This window comes from Numida meleagris, unplaced genomic scaffold (assembly GCF_002078875.1).
Source record: "Numida meleagris isolate 19003 breed g44 Domestic line unplaced genomic scaffold, NumMel1.0 unplaced_Scaffold193, whole genome shotgun sequence".
Taxonomy (NCBI): Eukaryota; Metazoa; Chordata; class Aves; order Galliformes; family Numididae; genus Numida; species Numida meleagris.
This window is the reverse complement of record NW_018363728.1, coordinates 99812-121660: the sequence shown is the minus strand read 5'-3', so window position 1 is coordinate 121660 and position 21849 is coordinate 99812. Positions and strand designations below refer to the sequence as shown.

Genomic DNA, 21849 nt, shown 5'->3' with positions numbered 1-21849 from the left:
CACTTACATTTATCCCAGAAGGTTGTTGCCATTACTTCGGCAGTGCTCTCACTGGCTGGAAGGATCACGTGACCCGGGGAACTAAAATAGAAAAGTCTCAGTAGCAAGGAAACCGAACCAGAAGCATATTTGCAAGAAAACACGTATCACGGGAGTCATAACATGCCCTTAGCAGTGAAAGGTGATAAATTTAGAAGGAAATCTATCCTGTATTGAAAACAAACACACTGCCTTGTGCCGTGCAGACTGGCACCAGTCCCCTGTTCAACACACGGGAAGTGTTTTCTGCAATAAATCTCAGTCCATGTCTATACGTAACTAAACCCAGTAACTGCTCTAATAAATCTCAACAAGTTGTCAGACATTAAGAGAAAATCTAATCTATTACATTTAAAAATAAACTTCCACTGCTGGAACATTTTCATCATCAGAGATCTTTATGGTTGTTTGTTTCTAGAAGGGAAGCAATTTTTTAAAAAGCATATGCTCTTCAAGTAATTAGAAAGGTTGTAAACACTTACATTGGAAGATTGCTTTTGATTCTTTTACAAGTAATGCGGTTGCAGAGCTATACACTATTAAAGCATGCACCGTAAACCTGCAAATTCTAAATGAAGGCTCAAAGAACCCAAGGCAAAGGCTGCACAGATGAATTTGTGACCAAATATACCATCTATAATGCTATAATACTGCCTGATTTTGAGGTTGCTATTTATTTATCTGTATCAGAAGTTTGCTCTTCCAGTTTTCTGAAGCTCCTAAAAAAAGTTCCAATACAATAATGTTGCTTGGATTACAGGAAATAGACATTACCTTTGGTTTTCACCATTTACTAGCTTATTCTAAATCAGATTGTTCTAGTTCTATGTTTTATATTATGTCAGGCATTTAATTGTTTCTAATTAATGTCAGGATAGTTATTACAGAAGGAAACTTTACTGAAGAATGCAAACAGCAGTATGAATGGGACTGTGATCAAGGAAAAAAAATAAATACACTGTTCAGATTAACAGAACAAGAATAGGAATTTTTTTTTAATAAAAACAGTAGAGAATGCAATGCAAAGCCGTTCGCAGTAGACTCCCACTGTGCAATAAAAGTTGAAATAAGATGAAGAGAAGCCAGTTAACCAAATTATTCTCATTTTATTGAAATAATACCAGGGTAATTCTTCTTAATACTAAAATCTTAAGTTTCCCCTCAAAATTGTACTTTTATATCGACATATACATACATTTACTTTCTGGTGGACAAAAGCTGGACATGAGCCAGCAGTGTGTACTTGCAGCCCAGACGGCCAACTATATCCTGGGCTGTATCAAAAGAGGAGTGGCCAGCAGGGAGAGGGTGGTGATTGTCCCCTTCTACTCAGCTCTTGTGAGGCCCCATCTGGAGTACTGCATCCAGGCCTGGGGCCCCCAGCACAATACACTGAGCTCTTGGAACAGGTCCAGAGGAGGGCCACCAAGATTATCAGAGGGCTGGAGCACCTCTCCTATGAAGAAAGGTTGAGTGAACTGGGCTTGTTTAGCTTGGAGAAGAGAAGGCTCCAGGGAGACCTCATTGTGGCCTTCCAATACTTGAAGGGAGCATATAAACAGGAGGGGGAACAAGTGTTTATGAGGGTGGATAGAGACAGGACAAGCGGGGATGGTTTTAAACTAAGTCAGGGGAGATTTAGGTTAGATATTAGGAGGAAGTTTTTCACCCAGAGGGTGGTGATGCACTGGAACAGGTTGCCCAGAAATGTTGCAGATGCCCCATCCCTGGAGGCATTCAGGGCCAGGCTGGATGTGGCTCTGGGCAGCCAGGTCTAGTGGTTGGCAACCCTGCCCACAGCAGAGGGGTTGAAACTCGATGATCTTTGAGGTCCTTTTCAACCCAGGCCATTCTATGATTCATTCTATGATTCTATACATACACATTTATATTTATATATGTATAATATCAGAGAATCTTTTAAAATCAAGACTGATAGTTGGATACAACATAACCAAGATCAATTTTACTCTACAGGATGTTCCAAAACTTACAATGAATATTTTACAAGGTGTGGTACTAGTTTGTGTATAACGTGGTAACATCAAAAATCTGTTCTTATCTTTCCTGCTTCCACTGAGGGTTGTGAAAAGAAAAAAACATTGAGTTGAAGTCAATAGGCAAACTGGAATAGACCGTGTTACCACTGGTTATTTGCATATGAGGGAAATTTTAAAAAATTATTAAATCTGAACAACTTGGAGGTTATTTTTCTCTTGGAAAAAAAAAAAAACATTTTGAAATCTGGAGTGCGCATACATAGAGGTATTCTACCAAGTAGGCATTACTTTTACCGCTGTGGTCTTGGGAAAAACTTTGCATAACTTTGACTGTGCTGTTTAGCAGACATTGGGGCAGAACTGAATCCAATGGAAAATTTCCACTGATCGCAATAAGAGGAGTACTGGAGCAGTGGAAACAATGCAGAAAACAGCAGCTTATGGAATCATAGAATCATTATGGTTGGAAGAGTCCACTAAGATCGTCTAGTCCAATAATTGACCCACCATCACCATGCCCACTAAAGCATTCTCTAAGAAAACTGGTTATAGTTACATTCTCTTAATTGATCTAAGATGCCTGAATGAAAAGTCATCTCATGTCATTTTTAAATGTAATGTTTTACTGCTGGTAGGCTTTACCATCTGTCAGAGAGCATTTAGATACGTGCTAATACCCTTCTAAGAGTACTGTCAACCTTTGTGGTCAAATTCATAACTTGTTTTACATATTTTATGCCATATTTTCCCATATTACCTTTTCAGTTTGAAATTATGAAAGCTGAAAAACATACGGAGAAGCAATGCTACTGCATTCCACCATAAATATCTTAATGGGAAAGAAATATATGCAAAACTAACCTACAGGCAAAGACAGTGAATCAGGTGACTAAAGGAACACCAAAGGGGGGAATAAAACAGACTCCTTTGAGGGGAAAAGCATGCAAGGAAGAAGCACATCATCTACAAGAGTAGAGAGCCTTGGGTGAAAAAATGAAAGAATGCCAGTAAATCCTGGAGCCAAACACAATGTGAGAGATACCAGGAACAAAACAGAATATCTGTTTTGACAGCTGGAACCATGGCACTAGGTCTGTTATCCTACAAACCTCCTCCTCCCATCTATTAACATAGGTGGATAGAAATATTAGTGCATTGCCCAAGTGCGTTCATCAAATGAGAAATTTGCATTTCAATACTCAATTGAATATTTACTCAAATACCACCCAATATAGACCTATTATTTTATACAATTTCTATTGAAAGCGTGATAGAGGCAAACACATTTGGCAATCACATACTATACCTAACGTGGTACATTCTGATTTTCCAAATATCAGTTCATGGCTAAAGAATACTACTACAACAGTGTGCAGAACAGTTTTACCAATTTAAATTCTTAGAACTGTAAGTCTGTATTCTACCTTCTTGTTCCCTAACTAAGCTCTTGAGCCAGGAGAAAAGAAGTAATCTTTTTCAAGTTGTGTGTTCACTTACTGTCTAGAGGTGTGACTAGCTTGAAGTCATGTCATGAGGGAGTCTCTTTATAAATTAATAGAATAATTGACAAGCAAAACAGAAAGGCCAGCAGGCTATTCCATATCTATTTTTAAACACATTATTTTGACCACTTTCTGTTCATAATACTAACATATCCTCAAACAAATCTTCTTCACCATAACCAAATTCACATCTTTCTGCCACCACCAAGTTTCAATACATCTTAAAGGAACCATTTTCAGCAAAATTTATGGAAAATTTCAGTAGAAATGTACAGAAGTTGATTAATAATAAGTTCATCCTTCCTTATCCTCTTAGATTATTTTCAAAATAAGAGCAGAGAATTACTGCACATTTTAGTTCTAACTAGCCTACAAAACAGGACTAAATTATATCACTATTTAAATCTATCTCTCTTGTGTATAACTGTAAACCAAAGCCATTTGAACAAACTCTAGTAATCCCAATGCAAAAATTTGGTTTTTAAGAGCCTGAAGATAAGCCTTTGAAACAGATGGCTCCCTAATTTATTTAAACTCACCCACACATTTCTGCAAGTTTTATAGTATCTAGTGATAAATCTGGTCAAAGCTCTAACATACGTTACACACAAGCTGTTCTCCTGGTAAACATTATCCTCATGTAAAATATTTAAGCATATTTAGTGAACATCTATAATTGAAGATATCAAGTTGTGGTACAAAGGATCATATCCCCTCCCTCCTGGAAAAAAAAAAAATCCAATCAGTTTTATTTGAGTAATAATAATTAAAAAGTCCTCCTACTCTAGAGATGACTGCTTCTACAAAAGAGTTCTTTTCTCCTTGTTTAAAATTCATTCTCAGTTCTCATCCCTACCAGATAAAACAATCCCTAAAAGAAACACAAACACAAATTTTGTGCTGCAAGTGACAAGAGCATGGAAATATGAGGCATTTCCTGATCTGTTTAAATATACAATATTTTGCAAATCTGGGACAACAACTTTACCACCTGCTTTCAGATAATATTCTCAATAGACAAGCCAGTTTTATGCAGTCCTTATATCCTCTAAGAGAAATAGGGAAAAGATGAAAAATCTTGGGTTATACAGCTTTATATGACACCTGCTGTCCCAGCTATTAATATATCACAACTACAATCTACTCCACCAAATTATTGCAAAGTTTTAAGACCTAAAAGACCACATTATTTTTGAAGACTGATACTAAACTATTTTCAATTTAAACAAATTAAGTAAAATAAAAAGACATACATGCCATATTTTGTTTAAATGAGACTTAACTTTGGGTTATTTTGGTACAATTCCATGAGATATTTTGCTAGAGCAATAAAGCAAATTCAGTCTCTTTAGAAAAGAAAGTCCTCATCAATTTCTTCACTGTCACCTAATATTACTAATCAAATTAAATTCTCTGCAACTGGAAGTTAGTCTTTAATACAGAACAAAAATATTTGTTCAGAAAAATATAACCATAAGGGTATGAACCAAGCAACTGCACAAATACGAGTCTAGTCTGTGCTTAATAGCATTGAAACTTTCACAGAAAATCTCAGGCTGAAACAGATTTTTTTCCAATAAAACATATTTGTAATCAAATTAGGTTTACCATCAATCAAATATGTAATTTGAGCCTCCTATGTCCCATACACTGTTCAATAAGAAACTCATTGGCATCATTATCATGATCTGCTCAATAAAGGTCAGGTTTTATATGAACAAATTAATTCCTAGAAACATAATATTAGAAGTGGATTAAATTGAAAGGTTAAACAAATTAATTTTCTTGTAACAGCTGTAGAGCATCGAGGTAGACAAAATCCATTTAAGGCAGTGGACAGATTCCTTTTATCTGCAGTGGGCTTTATAACAGACTCAAGAGTATCCAGAAACTCTTTATACATACATTATTTTTTTTGTCCCCTAACACTAAGTTCATGAGTGCCTAATAGCAAATCAAAAATATGTATTGGCTTTAGCAAAGGCAGCTGAGCTAGGTGAGTCTGCATGATTTATACTGTATGGATTTAACATCTGAAGTGTCCAGCTATATAATTTTTATCAGTAGAGCCACACTTTACTGCAAACCAGAATCAATTTCATTGTTTCCCACAGGAACATAATTAGGCATAAACTGTGTAAACTTTTCCTAGCATTAAACTGATGCCGCAGAAAATGCAATCTTATTTGATTTGTGAATCTAGAAATCTTTTACTATTTCCATTTTATAATGGAAAAGTCCTGTCCCAGCACAAGTGATTATTATTTATTGATTGGAGTACTTCTACATTTGAGTATGCAATCAGGCACAGATGGAATAAGTCTGGTTTTCATAAATCTACAAGCGTACAACCTTTTTGAAGTGATACAGGAGAGAAAGTCTACAGAGTTTAGCAAGCAAAATGTTTTGCTGGAAATATACATTACAGAACTGATTTAGAGCTTCACTAACATTCTCAAAACAATTGATATAAAACTGAATGCCTCTATTTCCATGAGTTATTAAAAATAAATTTGAGAAAATGACAAAAAAAAAACCATCTGCATTCCATTGCCTGACTTGAGACTGGTTTAAAAATTGTATACAAAGAAAATTCATCAAATTTAATACTATTGTTGTGTATATGTATCTTTCTAAGACTAAGATCTACCTGGAGTCAAGAAGCTGAAACCTGCATTGTTAACCTCCTAACAAAACCAGAGATGTAATGAGTGACAGGCTAGTATTAATAAAGCAAGGAGACTTTTTCAAATGTTTCAATACCTACATGATAGTATGAGCCATCTCTAATCAAAAGAAATTTTCAGAGGTCAAACACTTGCTAGTAAATATGAGAGGAATTGGCAGACATTGAAGAACACAACAGATATTACAGGTGCATATGTACAGCTGGAGAGCGTGTAGAAACACAAAATCTTGGAAGAAGAAAACATGTAAGGAGGGAAACAAAGGAGATATAAGTCCACAGGGATGTATTAACAATCTGCTGCTTTCTGGCAGTAATACTTGTTATATCTTTACCTGAGCAAGGCTGAGTTTTCCTGATGGTCACTACAGCTGTGTAGACACATTTGAAGTGTTATTCAGGTAAAGTATTGATCAAATTTTAAACACAGTGACAAAAATATCAGCACAAATTACAAAATCTGCTTCATTAGAAGGAGGCTGTATGCTGTCATGACTGCATGTGGTCCAGCAATTTAATGCTGTACCTATCAAGGGAGACTGCAATCCCAGATTCCAGTACAGCGTAGGTGTATCTTAAGTAAGCTACTCACTCACACAAATTATCCATCGTTAGTGAAGAAATTGAAGAGTTTCACAAAACTATCTCATAGAAAATGCAATATATACGACTATAACCTTTAAGATCGATCAGAGATCCTAAACAAAACCAGTTTGTAAAGACTATGCAAAGACTAACACTGGTAGGGATCAGCTTTTAATCTTTTACCTTAGACAATGTCTTCCTCAGACGTATAGCAGTAAAATATGAAGATTTATTTATTATTATTAAATTATTTATTTCTCATCTCTCACAATACATTTTTCATTTAATTTTATAATAAGAAAGGAAGAAATAAAAGAAATAAGTCATCTATTCCTAGGGATCAAGAACACAGCATTTTAGCTCAAAAACTGGGTGGCTTGACAAATGATAAGAAAATGATAAACACATTTTATAAGAGGTTTAATAATATCTTATTTTAAGCAGGCATCAGAATTCCCAGTTAATTCATACAAGCCAGTGAATAAATAATGGAAAACTAAATTTGTTATCACATAATCTTTTTCAGTTGAAACTTAAAGATCAAACTTGATTACCCCTGCCTTCTTACATTAGTAGCAAAATTTAATAACAGAGAATTTAAATGTCGTGAGTAATTCCTGAAAAGAATAAAAGCTTACTGAAGTCAAGGGAAAACAATAACTATTTCTTTTTATGGTATGCTGTGATATGGAAATGAATTTAAAAAAAAGAAAAGAAGGAAGATCAAAAGAGATGGAAAAGGAATTAATTACAAGCTTGGTAGGAGAAGTTATGAGAAACAAAAAATTCCCTTCTCTCCTTTGCTCTCACTTTTCACAGAATCATAGAACCATCAAGTTTGGAAAAGACCTCTAAGCTCATCCAGCCCAACCATTCTCTACCACTAATACTGCCCACTAAACCACATTCCTTAAAACAATATCTAAATGTTTCTTGAACACCTCCCAGGACGGTGACTCCACCACCTCCCTAAGCAGCCCATTCCAGCACCTGAGCATTCCTTCAGAGAAGTTTTTCCTAATATGCAATCTGAACCTCCCCTGGCACAGCTCAAGGCCATTCCCTCTAGTTCTGTTACTAGTTATCCTGTGTATACTGACTGGTACAGTCAGTACTTACTGGTACTGACCCTCAGTACCAGTTTCCCTGCCCTTATAGTCAGGGCACAGCAGCCGGCAACCTGGCAGGATGGACAGCTGTTCTCACCCACCTGGGACATTCGGATATCCCTGCTGAGGTTTAGTTTTCAACAGCAACCCATGCCTCCTCCCATTGGCACTGAGGTGTGTACTATCTCTCCCACTCCATAACCGTATAATTTCAGCCGTATTGCATAGGTTGCTCCGAAAGTAATGTCTCCTATTTATTTCCATGAAAACCACAACAGATACGAAGCACACACCACCACTGTTTGATAGAGCAAATTCTCATCTACAAAACGTTATTTTTCAACAGTCACCACCATTAGGTATGCATTTTTGCCAGTAATGAACATGAGCCTTCATGTGCACTTGTAAAAATCAGCTGAGGTGACCTCTGTTTCACAGCTGTTGTGATGGCATTGTTGTTGCAACACACCACCCATCAGCTCAGTGTGCTCACATCCACTGTTTGGTCTCCAGAAATGTTTAGCAAGCATTGAGGAATGTCAGTGGGTGCTACTTTTTCCACATGGAGTAATTCAATGACACACCTTTTCTTCATACACACTTCCATGTCAGATGCTATTTGTCAGACCGCTCCTTTGCTGCTGTCTGTCATGCAGCAACAAAACGTAACAGAATGTTGTCAGGAAGGTTCAACTTCTACTGCCATACCACCAACATCCGACTTTGTGCACCAACAGAATAAAATAGGAGGCATTACATTCAGAGCAGACCTTGTATTTTTGTGTCATGGAAGTAGGGTGCTAAATAAGAAAGGAGAGTCTGCAGACAAAGAATAGTAAGAGGATCGATGGAGAAAACGTGGTCCCTAGATTTTCAGTGGAAGAACTGAGTAAAGAGTAAAAAAGGAAAGCTCCCCTCCTCTCGTCTCTCATCTCCTCCTAAAACTTAGTTCACATTTGTTGTAATTCAACATTTTAGATTTGTTGAATCTAAATTTGACCAGAAGAACCCTTGTTGTTGCCTCACAGATTACTGATGACCTCCTCAGAAGGATGAGCTCTGAAGCACCTGGTGCAGGTGCTGCAGTACACAGAATCATTCCAGAAACTGTCAGGCCAATCAACCAAAAAAATTCAACCTCATCTCTGAAAGCAGAAATTCCTATGGCTACTGTGAGTAAAATTACAACAGAGAAAATACATACTATGAGCCAGAAACAGCTGAGGCAACAACTTTCTTCCTGAATGGGATGCAGTTAAATGAGCATAAGTAGCCGGGATCCAGTAGACAACTACATTCTTGGATCTTCAAACAGCTCTGCCAGCTTCATCTGCTCCCCATCTGTTCAGTAACACAGGCAATCATGACCATAAACAAAGCTTGAAGTCTCAGCCTTTATCTTCCACAGGCCCTCTGTGTGCTGGATATCAAACAACACCTACACTTGTGGGGCACAAGTGAAAAAGAGGAAAGCTAAATGTACAAGAGATTAAGTTTTTATATAGCTGATCCAAGACTGCAGAATAAATTCCTAATAAAAAGTATGTTCTCATTGCTCAAGTCAGTCTCTGTTTGTCACGTCTGGATCTTACTGGCAGCCAGATGATGCCATGAAAGTTTTCTATCACATCGTTCCTCTTGACTGGCTGATGTAGTTCATTTTCCCTTTGACTGCCAATTGCTGATCTTACCCCACACACATCTTAAGGCCTGGTTCCCAGGAAAGTAGGTCTCCAGTTGTATAACAGTGATGTGCCATGCTATGGTAACCTTCAAATGTGAGTCACCTACAGAAGTAATGCTGGGGAGCAAATTCTGCCCACTGCATTTAGAGAAATAAAGGCCACCAGGCATAGATGGGGGAGGCCATGCTGAATCAACAACTGTCCAGCAGAAAGTTTCCAGCTCCATCTAGATGTCAAGGTAAGAGCAGGAGAAGGTAAGTATCCACACCATTTCTCTCCATACTTGCCCAACATCCAAGTGTTTTCATGTACGGAGACTTTGTGAGCCAGATGAAGCCTGTAAACCACATATAAATGTGTATGCAATCAGAAGGGTTACTCAAGGAAAATAAACAGGAATCCAAAGACTTCCCCCTCTCAGCTCTCTCAATTTAACATGCTGTATTTTCAGTAAACACATTCTTGAGAAAAAGCTACAAAAAGCCAAAAACTAACAGAGAAATATGGAATATAAATAAAACAAAGATTTTCTGTCCTGTTCTTAATCCTAGTTTCAGAACAATTTAGCACAAACTATCTGTGAGTAAATTCTTAAAGGCACACTTTCTAATTTAATATATCTGTAAATCTTTTTGTTAATAAGAGAGAAAAATATGACACTTTGAGATACGTAAGATGGAAAATAATAAAAAGAACTGGTTTTAGTTTTTAATACTACTCCTTGTAAATAAATAAATAAAAACTCTACCCACAGTAAGAAATATGAATTTGAGAAAATGTATTATAAGGCTTCAAAAAATAAATGGGAACATATTGTCAAGTTCATGGGAACACGCAAACCAACTTCTAAACTTGTGCACTATTTAAGCAGTAGGAAGCACTCACTGTGAAGAAGGGATGAATGGACCTTTAATATACAAGCCAAGAACATTATTTGAACCTTGTGTCCAAAGTAGGCATTGCTCCTGGAAAAGGAAGCAACCCTCATTCTTCATTTGTACTTCTGTCTGAAATTAACGTGAATTGAAGAAAAATGGTGTAATAAGCTTATTAAGTACTAAGAGGTTAATAGGAGAAAGAAAGGATTAAGGCAAAGGAGAGGCTGAGGTATCATGCAGGCCAAAGATTTCATTAAAGAACAAGATAAATGCATCTCAGCAAACACAGTTAGATGATGTAACTGTGTCCTTATGCCCCATTTGCTTCCTTTCAAGCATATTTCTTACCTCATACTGCCATTTCAAAGAAACACATTCTTCCTGTTCCCACTCTTTTTTTCCCCAATCTGCCAATCCTAAATACTGGAAAAAGCAAGGTCTTAGTTCAAATGAAGGCATGGCCTGGGCTTGGAGTGATGTTTTTTTGATTTTTTTTTTGCCTTTTGAGCAAAACTGTCCAGCTTTTCTCTGCATTTATGTAGAACAGAAGTTCAGAAGTTCATCTTAAGCAAACAAGGAAGGTGATACAATCATATGGCTCTGTTTGGTGTTTTTTTTAAATTAAAAAATCTCCATATTGTTCAACTTGCAGTAAAATCATGGGGTAGCTCCTCATGCAGCACTCTTCACATCTGCCCCTTGCCAGAAGTACTATCTACCTGCAAGTCACTCTACCTCTCATGTATGATGTGCACCATACAGTCTAGTACTGCACCCTGGATAAAATTAGGGATTAATTTAATTTCTCATTATGAATAATTTTACTTTTAATTAAAGGATTTTATAATAATTTGCAATTCAGAGTTAGACTTCACAACAGCAAGGATGTCCAAACCCACGCTGACACACATGCCTGAGCAACATGAAGTATAAGAATGTTGTTCACAGTGATCAAAAAAGGAAGTAAAGGTGACGCACAGAGAAGTAAGAGGAAAAAGATACATGAAATGAGTTGTGTTTTAGCTCTATTTGGAATCGATGTGCAATCATTAATTATAAACATGCTAAGATTTTGGATTAAGGAGAAAGAACTGAAGTGGAAAAAATTCAGTGTTTTGGGCTCCTCCCCTTCCTTCCACTCCCACTAGGAACATCAGAAAATAGTGACAAAGAGGAAAGAATTAATTGCACATAGAGGAAAGTGCAGGTGAGTGCTAAAAAAAGTTGAACACTTCAGGGGAAAATCTATGGGTTATTGCCAGGATTAAGGCCTTTTTTTTTTTTTTGTCACAATGAACTGGAGAAGATAATATTGATAATTAGGAAGAAAATAATTGCTCAGGAGAAAAAGCAGAACGATGTGTTTTCATAACAGATAAGAAGGAAAGAATTTTCAAATCCATTAGCAATTGAGAATAATGTTAATCCACAACTGTTAGAGATACCTAAGTACCCAAGTCACAGCTTCAGCTAGCAAAATAAATCTTTGGCTTGTTAATCTTGCATCATGGCAGTTCCAAAAGTCTTCTTTGGCACTTCACTGAAAATCCTCACCATCATCTTTGCTCATCACACTGATCTGATCACACCTGTTCATCAGAGATGGGGACATAAACCTGGAGGATTTAAAAGCTGGTTATCATGTACAGATTTTGATCACTTCATAGATGTTAGTACTTTCAGATAACTGAAAGCAAATGCAAAGTGCTAGGTAATCTGTGATGGAACAGAGAACTTGATCCCATAAATCATAGAATCTTAGAATACTCCAGTTGGATAGGACCCACAAAGATCAGTCACTGAGTCCAACTCCTGGCTCTACACAGGACCACCCAAAACTCAAACCCTTTGTCTGAGAGTGCTGGGTCTGATGCACCCCAAAAACTGAAAAGAGTAAAACAATGACTCTGACAAAATTCAAGACACTCTGAATGACTTCTGTCATTAGACATATTTAAATGTCTGGTATTAAATGGTTCAGCATGAAGACACTAGATCTGCTTCTGGCCTTCTAGCTACAGTGAGGTATAATGACTCTCTATCCAACAGCCAGCACAAGAGTTGGTGCTGCAGTAATCAGCTGCATTGATCTTAAAACTAGTGCTGGATCTCAGCTTCCACAAGGTTTCAGAAACTCTTTTTTCCAGGACTGCAGGCTCTTTGGTCCTCCGGCTGGAGGAAAGTGGAAATATTGTAACATCTGTACAAGAGTACAGGCAATGAATCCCACAGTAAATTCTGAGAATTATCTTGTGGAGAAGGGCTGCCAATCTTTCTTAAAAGTTATTAATATCTGGGGAGATACTAGAGGAAAGGATAAAAGGGAGTGAAGTACTCCTGTCCAGAAAAAAAAAAAAGTAAGAGAGTGTCTCTGGTAATCTTCCTGTAAGTTTATCTTTATAGTTCAACAAGGAATGGAACAAATACTAAAAAAAAATATTTACTGGCTAGCAATGGGTTTGTGCGAGTCAAACAGTATGAACTAAGAAAAAGCTCAACAGAAAGCCATTTATTTAAAAAAAAAATAGTGAAAGAAGGGAAGAAGTGTAACACTATGAAAGGCATTTGACATCTTATAAAAATCATAACTTAAAAATTAATTTCAGCTGATCTGGACACCAACATTGCCAAATTAAGTGGTTATCTCTAGTTACATTGTTATGACCACTCAAAACCTGCAAAAGATGCAGAATGCAATCTGTAATAGGATATGGTTTAAGGCACAGTTTTAAACCCTGTGTGGACATAATTGGACCTGATATTTTGAAATATGTTGCAAGAAACTGGAGAAATCTGTTACCTTGCAGACATCTGCAGTAAGATGGTACCCTCTTAAGGACTTTGGGACATCAAAATATCACATTAATTTTGGGGGACCCTTTTTGCCCTGAAGATCTTGACAAAAGTAGAGTCTCCAGTAGAAGAAATAAAGGCAAAAAAAACTCTGGCACGTGTGACCTACAAGGAAAGGTATAACACCTCACAAAATCTAGTTTGGCTAAGTGAGTGTTAGGACTGATTCAGTGGTCAGGAATTTAAAAAGTAACACGGAAGAAGAAAATACATTTAATATGGTGGGAAGAAAAATAAAGGATGGAGTTAAATTAAAAAGAAAAGCTAGCAATAATCCTTGTGAATCAATGAATAATTCCTGACTCCGAAGAAGCCTTCCAAATCAGTCATAAGATAATGACTTTGGATTTCTAAATCTTGAGCATGTCAAACACTTAAAAACAATCAAACCTATGGAAAATATGCCCAAAGATACTAAAAATCTGAAATAGATTTCCATTTCTTAATTTCTTTTTTTTGTTCAAAAAAGTACTACATTACTTTTTAACCAAACCATAGCCCAGGAAACTATTTTTATTATGAATCTAATTTAAAAAAAATAATATAAATAGGTTAATTACAAATAAATAGTGTGGTTTTAATCCTGTTACTGCTAGGATTAGCATATAACTTGCTCTGTAGAGCAGCTTTGCTACTTCTAGGACCTTGAGTTCTAAATCTGAAAGCTCCCACAGCCTCCATATAACCATGAACAATCTTCCTCTTATCTGATTGCTGAGAAATAGGCATCCTGGGCTCTGTCTTCTGTTCTGAATTTAAAAATAGACTCTTTTACACAAATTCTGTCTGAATATTCTACCGTGTGCTGTATGACAGCCCCAGTCTGTTAGTCCTTTATGCCAGAGAGAGAAAAGGCTGCTCCTTTGAGTGATTTACTACTCTCTTTGTATTTTCACTGACACAATAATTACTTTCTCTGCATTTTTTTAAGAGTCTTTGTATGCAACTCCCCCATATCCATCATCAAGCTTAACGAGTGCAGGCAAATGCTTTAAAGTGCTCTTTTCCAAGGACTGAGACACAGATGTCTTTTTGGTAATGTTGCATGCCATTGACCTCAATGCAAATTTGATGTCTTCCATTGGTGCACCATTCAGACATAATTTGCTAAGTAAGGGTTGGGGATTTTCTAGGGTTTTTTTTTTTTTGGGGGGGGGGGGGGGGGGGGGGGGGAGGGGGCGGGGTGATTTCTTAGAATCTAGTTTCAATTCCCAGCCTTCCTTTAGAGAGTTTATGCTGATGTTGTTGCACTTATCATCAATCAATTTATACACAAAGATATAGCCACTTTTCAAATTATAAAAGATACTAACCAGCAAAGAGAGACACATTCATTTAATATCACTTTTCAGTTTTGAATCTTTCTGAGTTTTCTGATTCAAGCGTAATCTACCCTGCCTAGCTAGCTTCTCTTCGCCATACTATCGCTATTTTGCAGACAAAATCTGAGAGAACAGAGTAGAAGCTACATGTGTGATACCTGCACTATGGTTGCACCTAATTCTGTAATGCTGCCCTTTGAATAAAGTTTGCACAGAATGAACTGGCATGTTTGGGATTTTATCTTATTCGGTTTCTTCTAATTTTCCACATATGCTTCTTGCTACTTCTTAAAATCTAATTCCGTTTCTGAAAGAGTTGTTCTTTCTCTTCCCACAGGATAAAAGTGATATTTACTATTTTTTTTATTTCATTTTATGCCCCTCATTAATTGCCCAAAAACTTACATCCCAAAATAACTCCTGAAGGGAGGTTAAAAGAAATCCTGACTTAAAGATGTACCCCTCTGGAAGGGGAAAGAGCGTTTCCTCTCAAGTTAAAAAATAAAGTAAACATTCCTTTCAAACTTCTGGTAAAAATGCAATGTTGGGAAACTGCCTTGGTTTTTGGTAGCAGGACAGCAATATAATTGGTTCCTTAGTTCAGAGAGCTGGTCTATTTCTTCTAGTGCCTGATCTCTGGCACTAGTCAGAAGCGGATGCAGTATTGCCTGAAATGGATCTGGATTATCTATTTACTAACCCTGAGTGGATCTCTTTAACACATATTTATCAACTTGCCCTTGAATATATGTAAACTATCACACCTGAATTATACACAGTATCATCTGACAAGAATTTTCTGTTTTTCATGCAGCAGACATCTCCTTTTGTTTGTTTTCAACTTGGCTTCTATTAGTTTCCTTGCACTGAAAGACAACAGACAATGCCACACACTACTTTGCAGATACCTATCTAATGTCCCCAGATCATCCATCTATTTTCATGGCAAAGAGTCCTAGCCTATATAGCTCAGAGTATGAGCAAAACTGACGATTTTGTGACCCTTAAAGAAATTGCTAAAAAAGTTCTTCCCTCCAAATGCGTAATTCTGTATTTTTAACAAAAATGCTGTTAACAAATGATGAGGTTTTTTCTTAATAGGCCTTCTTATTCCACAGTGTCTTTTGTTTAGAACATAGCCAAAGGGCAGATTTTCATTTCTATATTCTGTATTCATTTTACATTAAGGAAAACCAAGCTATAAAGTTGTGAGTTATAGACATAGTTAAATCAAATGTACAAGCAGAAGACAGAGAATATTTGGCTAGGCAGTCAAAGCATCCCACCTATTCACAAGAGCACTAATTTGCTGTATTTAGCATGGATGGATTCTTGGGTCAATGATTATTTTCAAGAAAAGTGTAAACAAATCAGCATCCAGAGGACTGTAAAGGTATTAGAGTATTTAAAGAGAAGAGGAGGTGAAAAGATGAAGATTGTACTGATTGGTTTTATTTTCTCTGAAGTAGCGGAGGCTGGGGGCAAACATGGTGATGATCTTAACACAGGTAACAGTGCTGCTATAAGGAGGACAGTAATCAACAGCTTGGCATGGCCACCATGAGAAACAAAATGTGCAAGATGAGTTAGACATTGCAGAAAGTTTCCTAATAGTGAGAGGAAGCAAATGCCAAATACTCTATCTAAAGAGATCTGGAATCTTCTCCCCAGAGTGCTTTTAATATCTTCCAGGGTGGCATGCTTGATCCTTCCCCAGTCTATACAGATAAGCGAATTTCTAAAATCCCTCTTCATCCCATCAATGGTTTCCCATTGATGTAACATGTGGCTTTAATGGAACACAGCTGCCTAAAAGCATTTTATGAGTTCTGGTAACTAGCCAAAAGACCAATATATGGACCTGCAAACAGCAGGAATAGGACACAGGAGCTATTGTTCCTAGTCATGTGGTTTTATTTGTATGTTATTTGGTTTGAAAAAATTAAATCTTGCCTATTCAGTTTTTGCTGATTCAGTCTGTTTAAGACATACACAGTGGGAAAACAACATAATTGAAGCTCTTACTCTGAATTCAAAATTTCCAAATTGCTAACCATATGAAGGGACTCTTAGAACAATACAAACAGAATTTGTTCTTAGGAATTGGCCTAACTGCAATTTTGTTCCAATTAAAACATATTTTTGGCTTTTTTTTTCTCTCTCTGCTTACTTTAACAATTACTATGACCTAATGGGAACTCAAGCTTTAGCATATTCTCCAATATTATAACCATTATGCTTCTTCGTAAACTATAAAATCACACAACTTCCATTTTCTCATGGCAGAATTTGCTCTGATTTTGCATGCAGAAGTGTATGATCATGGACTGCTGCATCTAAAGAAAGCAAGATTCATTGTTAAATCCTTCTCATGACAACTTGGCGACAATGTGTGAACAAGGCTTTGTCTCATTAGACACTAACAGAGGATTACAGAAAGGTATCACACTGGTGCTCTTTAATTTGATCATGTTACTTTATTCTTGATATTCCTGTCTCATTTCAGCTTCTCATATAATTAGTGAAGAGAGGTAGGTCCCAAAATAAAGACTAAACCCTCTCCATTGAGCAGAAAAGCAGGTGCCTATTAGAAATGGTATCTAAGTAAAAGACTTTAATTTATAAGCATGAAACTTCTCCTTTGGGTACAGTCTGCCAGTGCCAGGTTAAAAATATTACATGAAAATTTTGCTCTACCAGGGCCTCATTTAAAGTAGGGAAAATTTTCTAATAGAAACAAAAGCAAACCTCCCAGTAAGATAACATAAGTCTAGGTAAACATTTACAAAAACTTAGTTACATTGTTTAATTCTTCCGAACAGATTCAAGAAGTTAAATAAAACTATCTATATACCTGTCAATATTGTAAGAAAAAAAACCCACAGTTTAATGTGCTTTAATTAAATATTGATCATGTAGTTAAAAAATACTCATCAGATACTGCGATAATAATTCAAATTCACCCAGTAGTTATAACACAGTTCTTAAACACCTTTAGCTGGCATTTACACTGACAGCATAGTAACAGCCCAATTCATGCTTTATTGCTAGTTTACTATCATCTCCTCTGCATGCGTACCATACCATTATTGGTCTCTCGTGGACAAAACTGACCATTTTCCTCTAAGATTAGAATTAATAAAACATTTTTAAAGTTGCAAACTCAGGCACTCACAGGTAAAGGAATGTCAAAGCTAAAACCAATTGCTTTTATAGCTTCCATTTGTACATCTGCATTGCCACTTCACTGCATAAATCTTAATATCAATTTCTTTATTCTCTTGGTTCCATCTGATTAGCTCTGTTTTTTTTTTTAATTATCAATTTTTATAATTGGTTCTAAAATCTGAAATATGGTTCAGGTCAGAACAAGAGGCTTTTTGTCACTTTCTTCCCTATACCTGTTTTAAATGTAGGTTATATAGGTGTCAAGCACCATAATATATATATATATTAAAACCCTTTGCTGTTGATCTTACAATAACTTTGAAAGAACCAGGACATGAGCTTTCACAGACTATTCAATTCCCGACTTTTGTGTATGTGTTAGGCAATGAGAAATATTATCAGGATGAAGACAAGTCCAAAACTAAGGCTGTGCAAGCTATTTTATCTCTGGAATCTAGTTGCTGAGATATTGATCTGCAAAATAGCTCATGTATTTTTAAAAGATTTTGTGTGCAAGTTTCTTGGTTTGAAACACAAACATTCTTTTGTCAAAAGTAAAATTTTATGTGCTGCCTTCTGACGTTCTCAGTTCCTGTGGAAAACTAAAAACCATGGGTCCATCACAAAAACCTTCTCTGTCCCTTCTCCAGCAGCCTCTCATGCTGGTGCTTCTTCAAACATAATTTTTTCCTGTTTTGACTTTCTTACGTAGTTCTAGTCCTTAATGCTTAGCTTTCTGACCTCCTCATAAACACGAGAAGAAACATCTTTTCCACCTTTCTTGTTTCTCCCACAGAAAACACCTGCTTGGTCTTCACAGTCTGTCTGCCAGTTCCACTTATTCTTTTCAGGCCTTGAAAAAAAATCACTCTCCTCACTTTTCCTCTGGCTATCTACCTTGTAACTCCTTTCCTCATACTAATCTCCTTGTCCATCCCATTCTGACTGCTAAATCCCGCTCTTCTTACATAGTTTTCACTCCCCTGTATGCCTGAAGTATTTCATGGTATTCTAACAAGCAGGTCCCATGTCCCAGTCTATTGCCTGGATCTCTGGCCCAAGTCCAGACTCTCCTCCATTATTCTTTCCAACTTTAAGCAGCTTCTTCCTAAATAATACACAGGTAATGAAGAGAAGGAGCCCCTGTTCTTCATACATATAAGCCACCAAAGCCAGCAGTGCTCCAGGAGCTTCAGTTACAGCAGAAGTCTGCCGGGGCACGCGAAGATAAACGCAAGGGAATAAGGCTGAAAACATCCAGCAAATGCAAGCATTTTTGTGCTGCGTGATCTTTTAACAGATTACCACTTTGCAGGATTTGGCTTGATTGCACAGAGATAAGTTACTCTTTATCCTGTGGCCACTTCTCTTCCAAGTATCAAGTCTCCACTCAAAGCGCAGACATACTCATGCAAGAAAGCTTTTCTTTAGCAAGGGCCAAGCAGAACTTGAAAAGACCTTTGGCAGCCCACACAGTATATACACAAAACTCCATTAGAATCCACCTTTTTTAGACTAATACAAAGCCTATGCTATCTCTCTACTAAAGAGATCATAAAACTCCGACCTGCAGATCAATTGTCCCATAGCTACGCTTGGAGTTCCACAAAGAAGAGATTATCTTCACTCTGCAAAACTATTTGTACAGTCTCATTGGAAAAAAAAAAAAAAAAAAAAGGAGAGGATGGGGACGGAACTACTTCCAATTCATTTTTCAATGAATTATTTTTGTTAGAATTTTGCTAAGAGACTTGCTTCAGTCATGTAGACCAACATAAGGAGGGGTCAGATTTCAACACAGACAGTTATATTTTGACTACATTATAAGCATCTGCAAACCGAGTCCACAGCGGGAAGTGTCAGGCAACTTTAATCATAGGTGGGGCTGATATAACCACTTTATCATAGGGAAACACACTACATATGCAGGGAGATCAGCCATAAAATAACCTCCTTCCCGTTATTACCCTGCAGATCCAGTAGCTCCATTACTTCAAGCCACTTGAATTTTGGCAGCCCGGTGACTAACAGCCAGAAGCACAATTTCAAGCTGATGATAAAACACGAACCTCACAAAACAACTCATAACGGCTTTTCCAGCTTGTGATTTTCAATGGGCGAAATTAACAGCAGCTATCCGTTCACCGCTACGTTAAATGGCTTAAGTCATCAGCAATTTCTGGAAATTTCTTCAAACCTAAAACCTGTAGCTAATAGAAATTTTCATGAACTGGCACTGATATACTCAATAAACAGACTTCCAATCTACCAAACAGTTACTCTGCACTACACCAAGGGGAATGTTGTCTCTAATGTACTTCCCCAACCCAGTGCACAGCCTGTAGGACTGCTATGATGCCAATGGGTATTTCTGCACTGTGGAACTTCACAGAGAGATGATTACAATACATTTTGTTTGGAGTACAGTAGAGAAGCTGTCACTGCTGCTTTGGGAGAAGGGCACTCTACATCTCACTGATTATTGCTCCAGAAGCCAATTTTGTCAAAAGCAGTCTCAGACAGAGTCCTGCTCTCATAATCTAGAACACAAAAGCACAATAGGCGCAGCACAGGGAAACGTACACCAACTCACTGTACATATAAACATAGGCATGCAATTAAGTCACAGAAACAACAGCAAAAAAAAAAATTAGGTTACCTACTTTGATAGATTCATACTTGCAGTCTTCTCATTTTAAAGCAAAAAAAACAGAAGAGAGAATATTAAAATTTCTTGCCCATTTGGGTGGCTTCTTTGCACATGTTCCTGAATTTTCAGCTATGATGAGATCCGCTCATTGGCAGTCACCAAGAAGCTGATATGACCATGAAATGAGGAAACACAGGGATGAAAAATAAGGTGCTAGCACCACCATTTGCTGAGGGCTGGAAAAACTAGCAGAAACTTTCAGGGACTATGAAGACCTGTTTATACTGCAAGCTGCTTTTAACTCACTTACCATTGCTGCTATAAGAGCTGCTTGGTCAAAACACGCTCTCAGCATTAATTATTTGCCAGGAAAATCTTAACAAAGTCCAGATGATAATTTTTGTTCCCAGTGCCATAAATTTTTATGCATAAAAACAGTTCCATACAATGCTTGGGTTTTTTTAGTTATTTGAGTTAAACACATTTTTTAACTGAGAGCTAACCATATACTGGCAATGAACATACAGCAGCTGGCAGAGGTGGACTGAAACAGCTTAATAGAATTAACAGTGCCCCTGGAAATCTCATGTTTTCCTGCTGCTCCCCTCCGTCCTGGTGCTAAGGAGTTGAGGTCCTGTCAAGGGCCCCTGGCTGGCCTTTCCGCTGCCACTCGATGCTCCCATGTCTGCCTCCTGCATCCTGGAGCAGCCTAGGGCTGCTGCTTCTCAGTGAGGAGAGGCCTTTGAGGCAGAAAACAAGCACAAATCTTAGTTAAGCAACTGGGGGGGGCGTGGGCACAGTCTGATTTAGAAAGATACTTGTAAAGAAACAGATTGCGACACCTGCATTGCAAAGTGCACACTTGATTAACAGACTTGATGTAGACTCTTAAAATCTAATTTGCTTCCATGTTCTCTGCTGTCTGCTAGTTTAATTTTGCTCCTATTGAGCAACAGACTTGCTTATAACAGGCATCAATTCATGGCAAGGGATGCATTAAATCTTTTAATTTTTTTTCAAGGAAGAACTATCCTGTGGGGGGAAATGCTTTAATGTGGGACAAAAGTAGCTTTGCATTTACTAGTTGGTAGAAAATTGGTGGAAGCATTTCTATTGCAGTAATATGCTGATCACTTTTTCTCTTACAAAGACATTACTGCTGGCCCAAACGACTGAGTAAATATTCCTTTAACAACGTTGTTTTTTTAAAGTCCTGTACTAGTTCTTTACTTGGGTTCCTCCTTTATTTATTAAAAAATTCAATTCAATTAAAATAAAATAAAATATAAAATAGAATAAAAATAGAATAAAATATAAAATAGAATAAAAATAGAATAAAATATAAAATAGAATAAAAATAGAATAAAATATA

At 37.0% G+C, this 21849-nt stretch overlaps 1 protein-coding gene across 1 annotated transcript in view; it reads right to left on the bottom strand.

Moving 5' to 3' along the window:
• ESR1 (estrogen receptor 1) overlaps nucleotides 1-20559 on the bottom strand; it is a 188566-nt gene extending 168007 nt beyond the window's left edge. The window contains 2 exon segments of the mRNA XM_021382255.1: nucleotides 8-81; nucleotides 20491-20559. Coding sequence (XP_021237930.1) covers nucleotides 8-81; nucleotides 20491-20504 — 88 coding nt within the window. The 5' untranslated portion in view covers nucleotides 20505-20559.
• Nucleotides 20560-21849: the final 1290 nt, after the last annotated feature.